The following is a 19,327-nucleotide window of genomic DNA, read 5'->3' as shown; positions in this document are numbered from 1 at the left end:
TTATGATACAGTTTTATTCAGACACTCAATAAAAATGACAATATTATGCCATACATACTTTTATACATGGTGTAATACATTGTAAATCTTACTGACACTGTAAGAGCCTGTAATTTTTGTCATTGTCAGAGCAATCTTACCCGTTCAAGTGTAATTTCTTCATATTCATAATCAGCTTCTGTTCCATTCACCTGAAAGTTTGAACAAAACGAATTGTGTCAATATACAATGTTAAAATATACAGATATAAATAAATGGCTTCCTCTATTACCATCACCCAAAAACTTTATTAGTTCTGCAAGTTTGTTTTCTGCTAGATTCACACTCCTAGTAATTTATTACTGAAATGCACAAATGTACTAATATACTGTAGACAGACTGCTATTATAGATATACTACATTATAAACCCACATTATACCAGAGCAAACAACAATACAACAGCAATAAGAGATATACAGATCAGAACGAACAGTTCCTGTAGGTTAAGGGTAGCAAGAGCATTCAATTAATAATGTGTCGCACTGGTTAGGTCTTCAACAACCAAGAAGTATTAGTCTCTGTTCCATAACTAGTACTCAAAGTTCCATTTAATACACTAATCTAAATCCACTCAGCAGAATTCCTCAGATTTTCTTTAAAAAATCAGTGTAAATTTCATCTTTAGACTCCCATCTGGGACCGATTATGGGCAAAAATAATCTTATATAATAAAAATATGTGCTAAAAAGTGCTCTAATTATGTAAGAATGAACTGTTTGAAGAATGAACCCTTTTCTCTTTCCACTCTTACATTTCACCTCTACTGATTCTACAGTTCTTGGCACTACAAAACTCAGGCAGCACTGTATCTCTTGCCAGTTACTGTGTATTTCAGCCAAAGAGGCCACAGCAACCAAATCTATGAAGAACACAGACGCTAGCTGTCGGTTAAACATGCAATGCAGTCCACTCGTTTCCAACATTCTGGGTTCAACACAAGTTAAGCTGTATCAACTGCATTTGCGGCATAATGTTGATTACCACAGTAAATAATTCAGACTTGTCCCATGATGAAAGCACACCAGGCGATAAACTCTAAAACACACTGTTTTCAAAGTAACTGTAACTTAAACATTATACCTGTTGGCAAGAAACAAATGTGATAGAATTGCTTACTGGCCTTGTGTGCGTGTGTAAAACTATATCCAATCTTTCAACTTCAAAGTCATGACCATGTAACACCCAGTAAACCCTGGTAACTTTCACATGATACAGGCAAGGATAGCAGAAAGGAGTGTTTACATGGAGCAAACAACACTCAGGATGAGTTCATATTGAGGTTTCATTTAAATAAGTCTGGACAGTTTTATATGAAGATGGAGTAAATGCTTAAAATCAAAATGAATGAAAACAGGGCTGCACGATGAAACCAAAATAAGCATCAATGCATCAGCTTTTAAACATTTGTGTGGTTCTGGAGGCTCTGCTTTAAGCTTCTAAATGACATTTAAAGACCTTAAATACTAAACGCCCTAAACATTTTGCTCTCACTCTTTCTGTAACTGCAGCTGGAAACATCTGTCTGTGACATCAGTGGTGTTAGGGTGGGGTTTAAATGGGGTGAGAGATCATGCCACCAACTCTCAGCGTGACACTACAATAACATTCATGCTATTACTTCAATGCTTCTGTATCATTTTTCATAGAATATCCAAAAAGGCCTTTTCATTCTGGCATAACTACATAAAGCATATTCACAATTCTGAAATGAATACTGACAATAACATTTTCTCTTGTTTTATGGGGAGGCATTTACAGGCTTTCAGCACTGCTAAACTGCATGCTGCTACTCGCATACTGCATGTATGGCTACAAACAACCAGCCAGGGATCAGAGCCAATACAGGCATTTACACGATCAATATCAGACTACTACTACAGTCTATGAATGCAGAACAGGAATAGATGTACATGCATAAGTCGTTCAGCATCAACATTTCCCTTTATACTGTACATTTACAAAATTAAAACCATATTCTAAAAGCATTTGTTTATTAACAGAAAAAAATAAATACATTTTCGATTCCAGATCACTGTAAATCCACCTGCTGAACCACTGGCAGGTTCAGTATCAAAAATGCTTGATCCCTGGGTAATACAATGCAGAAAAATCCTGAGCTTCAGGTCTTCTGTATTATTATTATTATTATTATTATTATTATTATTATTAGATGACATCAAAATGTACTATAAACAGAACAAATTGACCAAAATTGTAATAATTACACTTCAAATTCCAAATTTTACCTTATTTTTTACCTCAAAAAGTTTACTCCAACTAAAACTCCTCCTACACATAAAAATCATAGACCGATGGCCTTAGAAACGTCCCACGTTAAGCGACATTGCAATAGAGTCAATCTCCAGCACTGACGATGTGGAGTATTTAATGAGGTCAGTCAAGAGTTCCTCGTGGTCATTTCTTTATAGACCATAGTTCTCTCTCATTCAGATAACTCTAGTCTTCTGAATGAGTCTTTGATGAAGGATGACAGAAGTCAGCTCAGCAGGCTTTCTGGCACTGGATGTATAGGATTATCAGAATGGGGTTGAAGAAGTGCCATGGGACCCTGATAAATGTCATCCACGGTTAAATCCCCAAGCTAGAACAAGGAAACTCCATAACATCTAAAATCACAAATATTGTCGGGGAACTTCAAAACACAAGACAAAGTAATCTCCTAAACGCTGGAAAATTCATTTCATTGTAAATAAAACAAAGTGAGAACATATAATTAATTAAAAATATATCCTACCAAAGTGAAGAAAGTATCTTAAAATATCTGTAAATATTTTCTAACCAATTGGTAGACTATAGTTTGGTACTGACTGAAAGTGAAAACACATGAATGATGCCCATGCAGCTCTAATTTGCTCATTTTCTGACCCATGATCAAATTAAATCCCCACTCCCAGTGCCATTAAGCAGGAGGTCATCTTGTTATTGTGCATTTTTGAACATCATATTGAAGAAAGAGCCAAAAAGCATCCTCACAATAGTATACACACTACCATCCAAATGTTTGGGGTCAATACACACACACAGTGCATTATATTATATTATATTATATTATATTATATTATATTATATTATATTATATTATATTATATTATATTTATTATATTATATTATATTATATTATATTAACACATATACATATGATCAAAAATACAGTAAAAGCAGAAATATTACTACATTAAAAACTTTTAAAATGTAATTTATTTCTGTGTGGGAGAAGCCGAATTTTCAGACGCCATCATTTTAGGTTTTAGAGTCAAATGATCCTTCAGAAATACATTCTAAAATGCTAATTTGATGCATTAATTAAACAGCATTTATTTGAAATGGAAATATTTTGTAACAATGTTAAATGTTTTGTGACAATATAAATGTTTACTGTCACTTTCAATCAATTTAATGCATTCTTGCTCTAAAAAATACTGAAAAGTATTAATTTCTTATGAAAAAAATGCAATAACAGCATTCTGCAATAATCTACCTCTTCACTAAGTGCAGTACATAAAGAAATACATCACTTACATATGGACTTACATAGGGCGAGGTGTCAAGGCTTTCTGTGTTCACCACCACCGGTGCGGGGCTTGCCTGCAAAGGAAACATTCATTAATACTTGAGCTGAAATGAATCAAGACCCATAATTGTGCACCTTGCTTCTTTTCCCTAACCAACTGAGAACGAAACAGTGAAACAAACTGTTAACTATATAAAAAAAAAAAAAACAAGAAATAGATCCGATAAAAAAGCATCACTTACTCTTGGCATGCTGATACAGTATTACTCTGGCATTTGCAAGAGATTAACAGCACAGTCTGTGTCCATACACAGCATAACATACTGCAGAATATGCAATACAGTGGCATAACAAACCAGCGCAGACCTAATCCTTCTGCAAACATGTATCACACGCTTCACTTGCACAATTGCTTTTGAGGTGCAAGTGCGCATCAGCGATATAACGTGGCATTCTCTCTGTAATCTCCCTAAGTCAAGAGGACCATCGCTGAGGTGGGTGGAGTGAAAACATGAGATAAAAAAAAAAGACCTGTGACGTGGGTGCAGGAATGGCAGTGGTCTCGGCTGGGACGGGTGAGATAGGGATCACAGGGATTATGGGAGCTGAGGGAGGAATGACATCTGCCTGCTAAACAATGACAGTGGAGGTCAAAGGTCAGAGCAGATGAGACACAGCAGTAATGATTTTTCACGATTTCTCCTAATTTAATCAGATATTGAACAGTATAACGAACAGAGAGGGAGGGAATAACAGAGAAGATGAGGTAATGAAAACAGAATAACAAAAAATTATCATATGACTGGATTGGTCCATAAATTAAGACTAGACTCTGTAATTCCTTTTTATTATTAAAGGACTCCACAAACATTCAGTGTAAATGATTATGTAAGGGGAGAAAAAAAAATGAAAAGTTAATAAAAGGAAAGACCTTATAAATAATTAAAAATGATTATTCTGTCATTATTTACACACTCTAATATTGCTCCAATTCCGCATTTTTTTTGTCTTCTCTCAGCGAAAGCACAGTTTTTAAGTATGGTGATTGATGATTACCTTCTTTCATTCTCCAAAAAATAATTATAAATATATATATATATATATATATATATATATATATATATATATATATATATATATATAAAGGGAATTTTCAAGTGGTTTTGAACAGCAGTTCATAGTGGCCTGTTTTACAGTATATATATATATATATATATATATATATATATATATATATATATATATATATATATATATATATATATATAGCCACTATGAACTGCTGTTCAAAACCACTTGAAAATTCCCCTTTTATGGCCCAAAAGTAAAAAAATAACAGTATATGGGTTTGGAATGACATGATGGTGAGTAAATAATGACAATTTTCATTTTGGGGTGAAACATTAAATAAAAAAAATAAATATTATATTCAGTAGTTTTAGAAATGTAGAGTTAAAAAGTGTAAATTGTGACAAAGAATCTCCATCAATGTAAACACCAGAACGTGTGCTATTTTGTGACTCACTTGAAGGACAAACCTTTCTTTAGACTTAAAGGGACAGTCCACCCAAAAATGAAAATTCTGTCATTAATTACTCACCGTCATGTCATACCAAACCTGTAAGACCTTCGTTCATCTTCGGAACACAAATGCAGATATTTTTGATGAAACCTGAGAGCTTTTCTGACCCTGCATAGACAACTACCACATTCAAGGCCCAGAAAGGTAGAAGAAATTGTTGTTTTTAGGTAAAAGTTGTTATTTTTGTTCTCTTAGCGCACAAAAAGTATTCTCGTAGCTTCATAACATTACGATAGAACCACAGATGTCACATGGGCTATTTCAACAATGTCCTTACAACCTTTCTGGGCCTTGAATGTGGTATTTCCCTTCCTGTCTATGCAGGGTTAGAAAGCTCTCGGATTTCATCAAAAATATCTTAATTTGTGTTCCTAAGATGAATGAAGGTCTTACAGGTTTGGAACGACATGAGGGCGAGTAATTAATGACAGAATTTTCATTTTTGGGTGGACTATCCCTTTAAGTTATCTATGAAAAAATGGCCACAGTGTTTCAAGATTAAACAGAGCTAAAAATAAAACTCCAGTCAAGAAATCGACATCCTGTTGTGCAGGTCTGTGAAGGATTAGCTTCTCCTTTTGAATATGAAATTAGCTGTCAAGATGTCAATCAGAGCTCTGTACGGTTTAGTGAGTTTGTCTTTTTCATTACTGCAGGTTATAAATGTGTGTCTGCGAGAGAGACTTCAGACTACATTGCATCTGACTAACTGCTAAGCAAAACTGAAGTGCACTGTGGCTATTTGCAAAATAAAAAAACAAGATACACAATAATATCCCAAAGTAGATAATATCCTGCAATCCATTTCACAAAAAAATGATGCCAATCAATCCAGCTTTACAATTGCACAGAACAGACCACAAGATTGACACTTTTCTACAGTTTTGATTTTAGATAAATGGAGCCCCGCACATGACAAAATACATTATGTGGCCACAAATCAAGAATTTGTTCCCAGGACATATTCATTTGTAGCCATGTGTTATTAATCTGTACCTCATTTCAGTTAAATTGTGGCCATGTTGTACTAATTCTTTCCCTCTTAGGTCACAATGTAACTTAATTACAACTAATATATTAATCCAATCAAAATTAATAAGTAAACAAGCAACAAATGATTAATTCCAGGCCACATTATAGTGTTTTTTTCCCCCTGTATGTCATGTGCAGCTCTCCATACAGAAAAATATTGCCCATTCATTTTCTTTACAGAAATCCTTAAAATCAATAGCTAATTGTAAGCCTTGAACCAAACCAGTGAGCCAGCTCTGAAAAGAGTCACAGAAAATGCATTACAGATAATAAATAGTAAACGGTTTTATGTTGACATTAAAAGCTAGCAAGCAATGTACCTAGCTAATGTTTGCTACTGTAGCATTACCTAGCCATCGTGAACTTTCAAAACTTTTGTCTCAAGATTTCCATGATATATGGTCTAAGTGGCTAATCATTTCAAAATCATGGCTAATCATTAATTCAGAAATGAAACCGTAATAGAGTAATGCCTACATGATGTTGACTGTGCACTGTTGAGGGAGAGGATCTGACGCAAGCACATATCTATGGGAGTTCAGCAGATTCCAGCTCTACAGGAGCAAGAGTGAGTGTTGCCATGCTGTCAGTGAGGAGACATCCGCTGAAACTGGCCCTCTATACAGGCCGTCTGTGTCAGCATTCCCAAACAAAAGCGATCTGATCCACAGCCGCTTGTCCAAGCACCAACCACAGCCAGAGGAGACGGATATTCAGTTACAACAGTCCAGTTCACTCAGTCAACAACAGACACATCACTGCAACTACTAATTAGAAAGAGTTTCTGTTTCACTAACACTCACTCTCAGGGTTATGGCAGATACTTGAGACTGTGTGGTATGTACTATGAAGCTACATTTGAGTGACAGCACAGAGGACATTACCAATTCAACCACAATGTTTTGTCCTGCCTAAATTGACCAGTGTAACTTACATAAGAATCCATATACACTGCATGCTATTATGGCAGTGGTACAGTAGTCATGGCCTGTGATTTCAGAGTTAAAATTAGAATCAATCATTAGCATTGATCAGATAGACTGGTTTGGAGTTCAGCCTAAAGCTCCCTCAAATGAATCACAACCCCAAACATTCTTCACTTTAAATACCGCACAATACAGGCTCAATTTTAAAATATCACGTACGTATAAAATGCATCAATATTATACTCATGACAATATCCCAATATTCCTTTTCAAGTGTATAAAAGATATTAAACACTACTTCACTACTTAAAGTAGAGTCAAAACTATAACCAATACATCTTCTTAAAAAGTGCTACAGTTTTGGACTGTAAATTCAATTTTGGTCCCACTTTATATTGGGTGGGCGAAACTACTATGTACTTACATACAAATAATAAGTACAGTGTACTTATTGTGTTCATATTGTATTACAAAACACTTTTGCTGCTATTGAGGTGGGATACAGGTAAGATTATACTGTATATAATTAAAGAAATGAATTACAGATGTCATTACATCCAGGTGTTTTTAAAAATATAAGTAAATGTAAAAACATGTATGAACACAAGTACATTGTATCAAATGATTATTTTAAATGTAAGTACATACATTTACATTAGTATTCACAAGCACATTAGGTACAGTTACCTAATATAAAGTGGGACCTAATTTAAATTTTGACAGTCTGGATCAAACAATTAAAACACACACACACACTACTGTTCAAAAGTTCCGTAAGCGTCGGTAATATTTTTACAATGTTTTTTTTTTTTTTTTTAAAGAAGTCTCTTATGCTCAAAATGGCTGCATTTATTTGATAAAAACAGCAATAACTGTAATATTGTGAAATAGTTCTAACATGCTGATTTGGTGCTTAAGAAATATGTCTTTTTATCAACAATATTGAAATACAGTTAATATTCAGTTAATATCTTTGTGATTTGTTTTCAGGATTATTTGATGAATAGAAAAGTTCTAAAGCATAGCATGTACTGTACACTATTTGAAATGGAAATCTGTTGTAACATACATTATGATCTATTATTATACATTATGAAATTTTTGAATGGAAGTGTATACATATTTATATTTTTTATCTGTCAATTAAATTTAATACATGTCACATGAAGCTGATCTACATTACTGTCTTTCACTTTCTCCAATATTAGTTTGCAAGGCCCTGGCAACCATAATGACACTTACCAAATCTTGAGACGCAACAACATAAACATCAAAACAATATAACTGAATTCAGATGTAACCTGAGCTGAAATTCAAATCCTCATACCTCAGCTTCACCATCCCTCAACTCTTAATAAGACTCAGTCCCACATACCTTCTCCAGTGAAAATGTGCCCCAAGAATTGGCAAGCCACAAGGCACTGGAAGAAGCTCTGACTTTAGCTGTGCTTTTAGTGGGGCTCTTTTTCACACTGTCCCTCAGGTTGGTGAACTTTCCTCTGCTCTTGGTGGAGGCTGGGAGGGTGCAGGAGCTGTACTGCGGAGCCCTGCGGGACTCCAGAGGAGTCTGCTGGAAGTTGAGCAGGGTGGGTTGAGAAAGGTGAGGCGGTGGTGGTGGTGGAGGCTGCTGCTGCTGCTGTTGCTGTTGCTGGTGCAGATGATGGTGGAAATGGTGATGGAATTGCGGTTGTTGCACCAACTGTCTCGGCGTTCGGGTCAGCGTACTGTGCACGTGTCCGACTCTCTGTTGCATTCTGGGATGGTTGCAGTTGGCCACCTCCGTCCCACCGGTCTGACAGTCCACGTAAGCGCCACAGCAGTACTCATGGTTGTTGCAATAGGTGGTCATTGTTTTCCAAGCAGAGGGCAGATCGGCAGGTGAAATGATGGAGGACGCAGCCTGAAGAATGATGCGCTTACTTTGCTGAACAATCGGGAAGGAGAGAGGACACCGTGGTTGTAAATCTGGTCCTCTTCCCCTGGCTCCACTCTTCTGCCAACCTCTCTCACTGTCTATCTCTCTTTCTGCCTCACTCGCTCTCATCCCCCCGCACTTGCTCGCCAATTAATGAGCTCCAATGGGCACTGCACATGACAGCACAGAGTCTCTTCTGCAGGCATGAATAATCAATGCTCCATTCTTGATTTCAGCATTGGCGTTCGGATGATCTTTGTGTCGCTCTTCAGACAACGGCGGATTTGCACCCTACGTTTGAGATTCATGAGGCTTTTTGTAGTCTGACTCGCTTTTCAAAGCATTAACACGGGTCACAAAGTGAGAGGTCACAGAGGATAAACGCAATCTCTATTAGATGCTTCGCGTAGGGGCGGGTGGGCGGGCGAACGGGCCGGTGTGGTGTATCAGAGCATATGATGGTTGAGCGCAGCCTTGCTTTGACCTTGTTTTACAACAACTATTCATAACTAATCTCCATTTGTACCTGCACTGTAAGAGTTTTACACAATCCTGCGCTTCAGTGCTGACAGCTGGATGGTGGTTGTTCATTTAAGCCTATGGGGTTTCGTTAGAACTTCCTGTAGGTTATATTTGGTTTATATGACAGGGATAATCACTTAAAATTGCAGTCAAACTATGTATATTAGTTCTTATTCTTCTTAACCAGTTTCTTATAGAATATAAAATAAAACTATCATCTTTAATCAGTCATATAGTCATTAGTGCAGTAATCATACATGTCGTTTTCACATATTGTCCAATTAAACAAGGAGACGCTTCAGGGCTTGAAGAGTGTGGGGACTACTTCTACATTAGGATTGGATGGTTGTGAATGTACTGTTTCCTGTTGACTGCACCTTTTAATGTACCCTGTCCTGTTTCTTATGGGGCTGTGGGTGAGAAAGAGAGAGGAGGAGGAGGAGGAGGAGGAGGAGGAGGAGGAGGAGGAAGAAAAGCTTGTGCCTTAGGCTTTTGAAAGTATGCCACCAAAGAATGGACACTAAAAGGAACATATATATCTTAGTATCTCATGAACTAAAAACAACAACAATCAGTGAGTGATAATGTTGAAAACAGTTTATCAAAAGAGCGCATTAGCTCATATACAGTCAAAATTGTATTTTAAACCAGAGGTACATTGAAAACTTTGGATATTGCTTTCTTAAATCTGTAAAAAAAAATATATATATGTTTAAAATATTTTATTAAAAAATAATCTAGATTAAAATAATAAATCATGAGTAACCACATTTTTAGGGTTTTTTTTAAAGGAAAGAAAACAAAATGTATGCTCAAATTTTATAAATATATTTTTTGTGGATGATGCTCATAGCAGAATGTGTGCTACTTAATATATTAATTTTTTTTTCACTCACATTATCGATTGTTGCCGATTTTCTTTTTTAAACCATTAATATTAATGATAATGCTAAATGATTAATAGGAGCACATTACTGGTGTGGAGTTGATGAAGAGGTACTTGAGGCATTCTAATGGACACAAGAAAATAAAAGGTTGGAAAACCCTTATAAATAAAATAATAAGAACCTAAAATAAAAAATGTCTGGATAGTGGCTATATTGATTTGTTTTATATGAAATTCATAGACACACCTCCTGCTGTACAGCAGATGGCTCCACACACACAAACATGTTCAGGTTGGAGGAAGTCTATTAACCATCTATTTCAATGTGAAAATATTCAGTCCTCAGTGTGGCGCCATATAGTCTGGCATAAGAGTCTTATTTAAAGTCCACTAATGCATAAGACAATTTGGTCCCACTTTATATTAGGTGGCCTTAACTACTATGTACTTACATTTAAATTAATAATTTGGTACAATGCACTTATATCTGTAATTCATTTCTGTAATTACATTTATAATTACACCGTTGACCCATCCCTTACACCTTAACCCACCCTTAAACCTACCCATACCACCAAACCTGTCCCTAACCTTACCCGTATCACACCTCAATAGCAGCAGTAGTGTTTTGCAATACAGTATGAACACAATACGTACATTGTACTTATTTTTTGATGTAAGTACATAGTAGTTAAGGCCACTTAATATAAAGTGTGACCAACAATTTGAATCGAGTTAAAATTACAATCAATGGAATGATATTAAAATTCTGACCAATACCAATTATTATTTTTATGCTATGGCGGATAATCAATAGTCTAAGAAAGATCTAAATAAAATAAATTTAGAATAAATGAAAACACTAAAAACTAAAATTGTAAATCTAAAAAAAAAAAAATTTTACGCGCACTTAGGGATCAAATATCATAATGTGCAGTATTAAAAATTAATATTAATTTTGACATTTGAGATTACATTTAACAGTGTTATGAAATTACTTGCATGTTTAAAGATTAACTTTAATAAGCTAAATTTGAAAAAGAGGGAAATGAGCATGCACAATTATGCACATGCATAATTAAGTATTTAATACCAACAAATTACGGTACAGACCGTGTTTTCACTTTTCAGGAAAATTAACCTACAAATAACTTACATTAAAGTAAAATAATAAAAATAATTTTTAAATTGAAATGATTGTTTAAAGCTTGTTTGTGCATTTTTTTCCAGCACTAAAATATCTTCATAGAGATTCCTTAACAGACATTCACATGTACAACTGGACACAGTGAGTGCATTGAAAAGGGCACGGAATCGCATGTCTAAATCAGTAGAGATTGCTGAAATTGGATGTTAATGCCTTGTAGAACACTGAAGCATTGATCTAGAACACAAAACAAGCCTGAAGAACATCCTTGAGTTTGAAAACTCAGTTTAATACTAGTAGTGTTCATGTTTAGCCAAGGGCTAGACTTAGGCCAACAGCTTATGTTACAAGCTTGCATTTCACTCTGAACAGACTAATCAATAAAGACTGCTGTTCACCGGGATTGCCACGGCGATCTTTCACTGACACAGGATCTTGATAGACATCACATTGGCCTGCTTCTGTCTTCTTTGAATCGAATGAACTCATTCACAAACTAGCAGGAACTGAATGCTCATTGAAAACCAAAAGAACAGGGAATGTGTCTCCTTTCGCATATTTACGGCCAAAAAGTGCAATCTTTAATAGTAAATGGATACTTTTCAATCAAAAGGATTCCACTATATGGCACTCAACAGAAGCCGTTGAGATGCATTGAGGTCAATCTTTTTCATAATATGATGTAAAACCACTACAGAGCAATAAATGCATCTTAACACATTTCTCTGCACTTCAACATCATCTAAACCACAACACAAGACTCTACCAATAATTCTAATGACTATTTTATTTATCTAGAGTGAAATGCTGTAAAGAGAATAACAACATGCCATAAATGTGATGTGTGCAATTTTAAAACACCTTTTCCTCTCACACTTTGTGGAGCTATCAGAACATTTCCAGAACAGTCTGACACAGCAAAAGTGGCTCAACCAATGTTCTAAGCTGAGATGGAACTATCTGTTGAAAGCTGTCACCATTTTTGCAATTCTCCCATTAATGATGAACTAAACTGTTAATATGTTGTCTTCTAAAACATAAATTGAGCTTAAAAGATAAATATCTAGGAAATCTACGTTTAAATAGAAAACATTGGGAAGTCAGAAATTATCAAGCAAGGCCACAGTAATTACCATTATTAAATTACTATTAATTTAATAACAGTATTTTTTCTTATTTATATAATCAAATAATTTGATAAGATTATTTATTACTAGTAGTAGTAGTAGTTATAATAATTTATATAACTAAATTTGAACGTGATTATTATTGTTGTAACTATTAACAATATATTATTAACTTATTTATAAATAAATATTTATACAATGATCAAATTAAAATATATAAAACTCATCATTATTATTATTATTATTATTATTATTATTATTATTATTATATGATCGCATTAGTATTATTCAATTAAATCAATCAATCATAATTATTAATCCCTTTTTACAGTTTTAAATGGTTAATGGGATAGTTCACCCAAAAATTTAAATTCTGTCATTAATTACTCACCCTCATGTCATTCCAAACCTGTAAGATCTACGTTCCTGAGGAACACACGCATGCTTCATGGTACTGTCATGAATGCACATCAAAAACTGACACGGAAAAGAAGAAATGGTTAAATAAAGTCATTATTTTTGTTTTCTTTGCACACAAAAAGTGTAGCTTGACAACATTACGGTTGAACCACTGATGTCACATGGACTATTTTAAATGATATCTTTACTACCTTTCTGGGCCTTAAAAGTGTCAGTTGCATTGCTGTCTATGCAGGGTCAGAAAGCTCTCAGATTTCACCAAATATATTTGAATGTGTGTTCCAAAGATAAACAAAGGTCTTAGGGGTTTAGTACGATATGAGGGTGAGTAATTAATGGCAGAATTTTCATTTTGGGGTGAACTATACCTTTAAAGCCTGAACAGCTTTAAAAAAGTGGATGCTTTTTACGTTAAACCTTTTAAAGTTAATAATAAGGATAGTTCACTCCTTTTCCTAAAGGCTGAACGTTACATGGTGAGTTGCTTGTAGCTTAGAAAGCTACATTTTTAAACCAGTTTCCACTGGATTCTATGTGATTGGTGGCAACCCTGCGCTTATAAGAGCCAGTAACCACAGAGACACTATTATACACTTGTACAGCACACTTAACACCAATCCGGTCAAGAGGTGCTGCCACTGCAAATGATCTACAACACATTGTTTGGATTAAAGCACCAGCTTAATGACAAATTATCAATTAATGAGCACTCAAATCACTTTGCCCTCTGCAAAACCACCTCTAATGCGTCCTCCCATACAAACCGCAGCCAGAGGACGTCGAAACAGGATCTGTATGGTCTTAAACGAGGAAGCAAAAATGTTCATTCGTGTTGCCATGATTCATTGTGGAGAATGTCTCCTACACACACACAGCCCACAGATCGCTCTCCTCCACCTCCCCCGGCCAGCACGCACAGGAACGCTGCATCTCCTCAGCCTGAGAAACACTCGGCTCCCTCAAGAAGAAGAAATTTTAATCTACTACAACCTTGCTAAAGCCATAAATTACACCAGGAAGAAGGATCTCTCTTTTGTCTCAGCTTATCTAATAGGGTTAATGGGCAGGGTCACGGAGGGTGATTGGGCGGCTATTACGATGGTGATTGATGAAGGGACAACCGCCTCTACTGTTTACCCAAAAGCAAGAGTTCCACCTGCACATGATCCCCGATGAAAGAGACGCCGTCATACAAAGCTCTATGTTCAACAGATATGAGAAATAAATAAACAAATGCTGCCACATGATGAAATGTCCTTGCTTGACGATCACTATGGCAACACCATGGCAACAGCTGAAGCTGCAGTGAGACCTGCGAGGCTATGCATGCTCTCAGGAAGACTGCAGCTCCACCGATCTTAAACTGCTTGAATTAACAAGTCATTTTGCAGCCCATGCTGGGATTTTTGGTTTTAGATTGTGAATCCTTTTCTCACAATATTGCATTGAAACCTTAGTATTTGTATGTTTTTATTCATATTACTTCATACAGTTCAGTTAATGAGAATGCAACTATGATATTTGTGATGCATCTAAATGCATATTGCATTTGAAGCCGAGTTCCCATAATTGGCTACACAAACGACAAATGTAACTACATCAATTAATTTCCTTTCTAATTTCACCTGTGCTACAGCCACATATTAAGGTACAGTGATAAATGAATGGGGGGGGCTTAGCTGTGCTCGAGATCTTGGTGGGTGGATGATGGAAGCCTGGCACATCATTGCAACGATGCCTTTACCAGAAATAGATCAACAGAAACAGGTAGAACATGGATATATATATTATACAGATGTGCCACATAGACGCATATTGTATATATACATACATGCATACAGTACACACTAGTTTCCACACAGAAAATATGGGATTTAATGTACTATTTGTAATATAATTCAATAATTTAAAAAAATGCACTAAATACATTAACTGAAAAAAATGCAAAAGTGGACACAGACTTTGAAATGGCACTATAAATATATACAGCATGTAATACCCTTTACACAAGATATAAAAAGGCCAGAGTCAGTGGCATTATTGTGTCACCCTTTCTTTTTCATTGGCTGCTTCAAAAATTATCCATACTTTAAATTAGGCAGCCCAGAAGTGGAAGCACTGGAACAAAAACACATGACCTGTAGCAAAAACTATTGTCTTCTTCAGATGCCATGCTCTTCCTGTCTCTAGGTTTTTGTGGAAAAAGCGATCAACTGCTTTGCATTTTTTCCAGCTAAATCATTTCCCTCCTTCGGTATAAAATGAGTTCCATGCTCATAAATTGTTTTTGATTCAAACCACAGATCTGCATGTATTTCGCTTTCTCATTAAGTCGACCCATGATTTCAAATGGTCTATAAATCTAACAGCCAGTGGCTTCAGATTACCTAGGACTCTTTGCAATAATTTTCCTTCTTTTAAGCTCGACAAAGCCAAAAAACTTTTTTTATGCTACACCGCATGTGCCATTTGATACATTCAGCTGTGACATATAAATATGGTTAACATTGATTCAAGATGCCATACATCATGCAAATAGCAAGTTGCATTTTTTTTTTTACACCAAGGTGGATTAATACGTCTAGGTTTCCAGACAGACATAACAGTTTAGGACCTTGAATGTGTTCATCTCTGCAAGGTGAAGCAAATAAAAATTTATTTCATTATGCTAATAGCATAGACAATATCATATGGATCACTTGTTCCAAACATTCAGCTAGATCTGTGAGACTATTTCATCCGTGGAACACAAATGATGGATTTTTTAACAATATCCTGGCGACTATAAGTAAGACATAAGTAAATCAAAGTGAATGAGGACTGGGGCAGTCAATGAAAAAAGGCACTCTAATATTATCATAAAATTGGTCAACATGACTCGTGCGCTCATTACGACTGGCTGATTCAATGATCTGGTCACAGCAGTTAAGATCTCAATGGTGGGGAAGATTATCAATCAATAATGACTTTAATTTTGGTCTGTTTATCAGAAAATCCTATCATAAGGCTCCAGAAGACTTGGAAGTTGGAATATAGCACAGTTTTGCATAATTTTTGAAGTTTGAAACTCCATTAACAAACATCCACAGGGGCAACCATTACATTACTCAAAATAACCACTGAAGAAGGGTTTAGGAAGACAATATTTTATAATGCTGCAATAGTACATTCCTAAAAAGCTTTCAGTGTTAATAATGCCTGTCCAACTCAGCAACGATCTAGTGAGTTGCATTGGGTTGCATCACAAACCCATGGACTTACCTATGCATATATTGCTTTGCTCTTATATCACTTCATATCCAATCTTTGCAGTGTATCAGACTCAGTAAGGCAAGAATTAATTGGACTAAGATTGAAATGATTATATGTGATTGTCTGCAGATGATCCAACTAAACTACACAGAATCATACTTCACAGTACTCTTCACGGATGGTTTCTAACTGTTACCAACACATAAATCCCAAATCTTCAGCTGAAAGTTTAAAACGTTCCCAATATTTCCAGACTTTACTTTCACTATATCCCAATAAAAGAACAAACTGTATTATGTTGGTACACTTGGCAAGAATTGCTGGTTTGGCCTTTTGAAAACATTCATGAAAAAGAGATGAAGTTATCACAGTGTGGTAACAGAGTCAATGGCAAAAGTAAAAGGAATGACTGTAAAGCCTTTGTTGCAGCTCTACTTGTCCTGCTTTCATTCCAGGGCATGACCCCCCCCTGACACAATGAGTAACCGTTTGTCCTTGGGATCAGAACCAGTCTGCCTGATGGACTGCTTTTTTGGTCTACTCCCTCAGGTCACTTATGGCCGGGAAGACGATGCAGAACCGCTTTGACTTAACCGCTTCAAATGATTAGATTCAAGAGGACTATCATTCACCAACTGAGTGCTTTCCTCTACCTATGGGAAGCAGATACTTCAACTGTCCAGTATGATTATGTTTTGTAACTCTCAATTAAATGGGCCTTTACTGAATAGCTCCGTCGATTCCATCACGAGAAGCAAATATAGTTCACTGAACACATTAGTAGCTTTTTACCTGCACTTTCTTACAAAGTGAGTATACAGTCACTTGGGCGAGCTATTTTTCTGCTCATAACAGTGTTAATAACAGGTGACAGGTTACACCATGTGACAAGTTATTACCATTGCAAACATGAAAGGACAAACTAAGCAAATAAATGCCAGTCATTGAGATGCATTGATAGATGTACAGTAGATGTGTCACTCCAAACATGGAGAAAAAAAAATGTTATTGTCTTTGCAAACAGTGAAAGGACAAACTAACCAAATAAACTGCGCATTTAATTCTGCAAGGATTAGGAGGTGCTAAAAGACGTAGATCTCACACTCCAGCCAGGAACCCCAACAAAACCAAACCCTTAATGGCTAAAGCATGCATTTTTGAGAGTTCAACTAGTTTACAGTGAGGTTTCCCCACAATTGGCTCAAGTACATGTGCATCCCATGCAGCAGGTGTGCTGTGGCAAGAGTTACCTGGCTTGCTCCTGCAGTGATGCAGTCGCTGAAGGCACCGCGTCGTGTGAAGAAGGCCAGCAGCTGCTGCCAGCGAGAGGAAGACGAAGGCAGTTCCTCACTGGAGCTCCGCTTTGACCACTGCCTCTGTTTGGACCCTGGGGCGGCATGTCCGGATGCGGTGTTGGCCCGACCGCCTCGCGGGTACAGTGTGTTGTTCCCGAAGATGTAGTTCATCACAGCCCTTGGGGCCAGGACAGAGCCGCAACAGCTGTCAAGCCCGAGGCAGTTCGGAAAGTGGAAGCGTGGCAGAAGAGGGAGGGTGCACCTGGATAAGGTTACAGCATCCTCTCACGGATCCGACGGCGGAATAATGCAAGTGCGAAGTCGGAGCCGACAGCTCAAAATCCATTCGTCGGCCAACTCACAACCTTCCTGTCCTCACCAGCTGGGAGATCAAGTGTGCAGCAGTCTCATGCTGGAAGGTGGAGTGGGCAGCAAGAAGGGAGGAGGTGATCGAGCTGCCCACAAGCGGTGCACACTACTCTGGGCTGTGACTCCAGCTCCAGACGAGCTGAGACCTGAGAGAGGATCAATGAAGGACCAGGGAGCTCTCTGTGCATGGGGGAGAACCTAAGAGCCTGAAGAAGCAGGAAATGGGTTCAATTAACTGGCAAGTGTTGCAGTCGAAAGCCCACAGTTCTCCAGGGATTCTTAATCTAAATGGAACGGGGCTACAAGATCATCCACGAGCAGGTATCAATCACATCACTTTCTTAAAAGCAAAAGCAAGCCTTCCACTGCGCATTAAATATAGATGCTGGCATTCACGGCGGTGCCCTGATAAAAAAGAAACGATCAGTGTTGTTGTAGTCCTTTTCTTCTTAGGCATGGCCACACTCAGAGGACTCCAGTTTTCCGGCTGATCATTAGAGCCAGCCGAGCCACAAAAACTATTTCAGCAAAGCTATTGATTTTTCCCTCCTCCTTGCACTTTAGGCTAAAAGCTTCATTGTCGGAAAAGATACAATTACCTAATGATTATAAAACTTTGTGCTAGCAAACATACTCACGGCTCCGAACGGGAGAGAGAGGCACAGATTCAGCGAGATCCAGGGGTAAAGGTAAATCCAGGAAGCATGCGTGCGTTACGCGTTCAGAAGAAGATGACGATTCCATGCTGTCTGGATGCTCCTTCTGACACAGATCGGCTTTCACACGCTGCAGTCTCTTTCCACACACGTATGATTCAGTGAGGGGGAGACAAAAGGCTGTGCCTTCACAGGCAGAGAAAAAAAGAGAAAAGCGATTGCAAAAATAACCTCGTCTTTGTTAATAAGACTAGAATTCCTGCAGATATCCACCACGGCAACGCTCTGCAGTCAAACCTATTGACGGCGGCTCCGTGCCGGCGAAAACTATCCAAGGTGTGCCACAGGTGTCAAATGAGGTAACAGACATTGTCACAGCTTGTGCCTCTATTCCCCCAGGACCAAAACCATGGCAACAGCTTCCACATCAAATAAAGCAAGCAACCCCACAGAGCCCGAGCCCTGCCTTCTCCTCCACCTAAATAGCTTATATTCACAGAGCTTTAATAGAAATTAAAGAACCACATGCAATGGGCCTATTACCGCACAGCATCTGATCGGAGATACTGGCAACCGTCTTCAGTGATACTGGCAATTTTCAAATTAGCACAAGGAGGAAAGAAAAA

General features: G+C 37.1%; 1 protein-coding gene across 26 annotated transcripts in view; it reads right to left on the bottom strand.

Moving 5' to 3' along the window:
* The window catches only part of dlg1a (discs large MAGUK scaffold protein 1a), a 127,634-nt gene that overhangs the window by 34,427 nt on the left and 73,880 nt on the right, over positions 1-19,327 (bottom strand). For 5 of the 26 annotated variants that reach the window (XM_058777926.1, XM_058777917.1, XM_058777927.1 and 2 more), the window contains exons 1-3: positions 8,488-9,171; positions 3,581-3,646; positions 141-191 (exon numbers count right to left, since the gene is read on the bottom strand). In XM_058777926.1, coding sequence (XP_058633909.1) covers positions 141-191; positions 3,581-3,646; positions 8,488-9,156 — 786 coding nt within the window. In that variant the 5' untranslated portion in view covers positions 9,157-9,171. Of the gene's footprint in view, positions 1-140; positions 192-3,580; positions 3,647-4,103; positions 4,203-8,487; positions 9,200-17,631; positions 18,035-19,327 lie in introns of those variants that run through there. The other 21 variants (XM_058777923.1, XM_058777931.1, XM_058777932.1 and 18 more) reach the window with 12 other exon arrangements.

This window comes from Onychostoma macrolepis, chromosome 06 (assembly GCF_012432095.1).
Source record: "Onychostoma macrolepis isolate SWU-2019 chromosome 06, ASM1243209v1, whole genome shotgun sequence".
NCBI lineage: Eukaryota > Metazoa > Chordata > Actinopteri > Cypriniformes > Cyprinidae > Onychostoma > Onychostoma macrolepis.
This window is presented reverse-complemented; position numbering and strand designations above follow the sequence as displayed.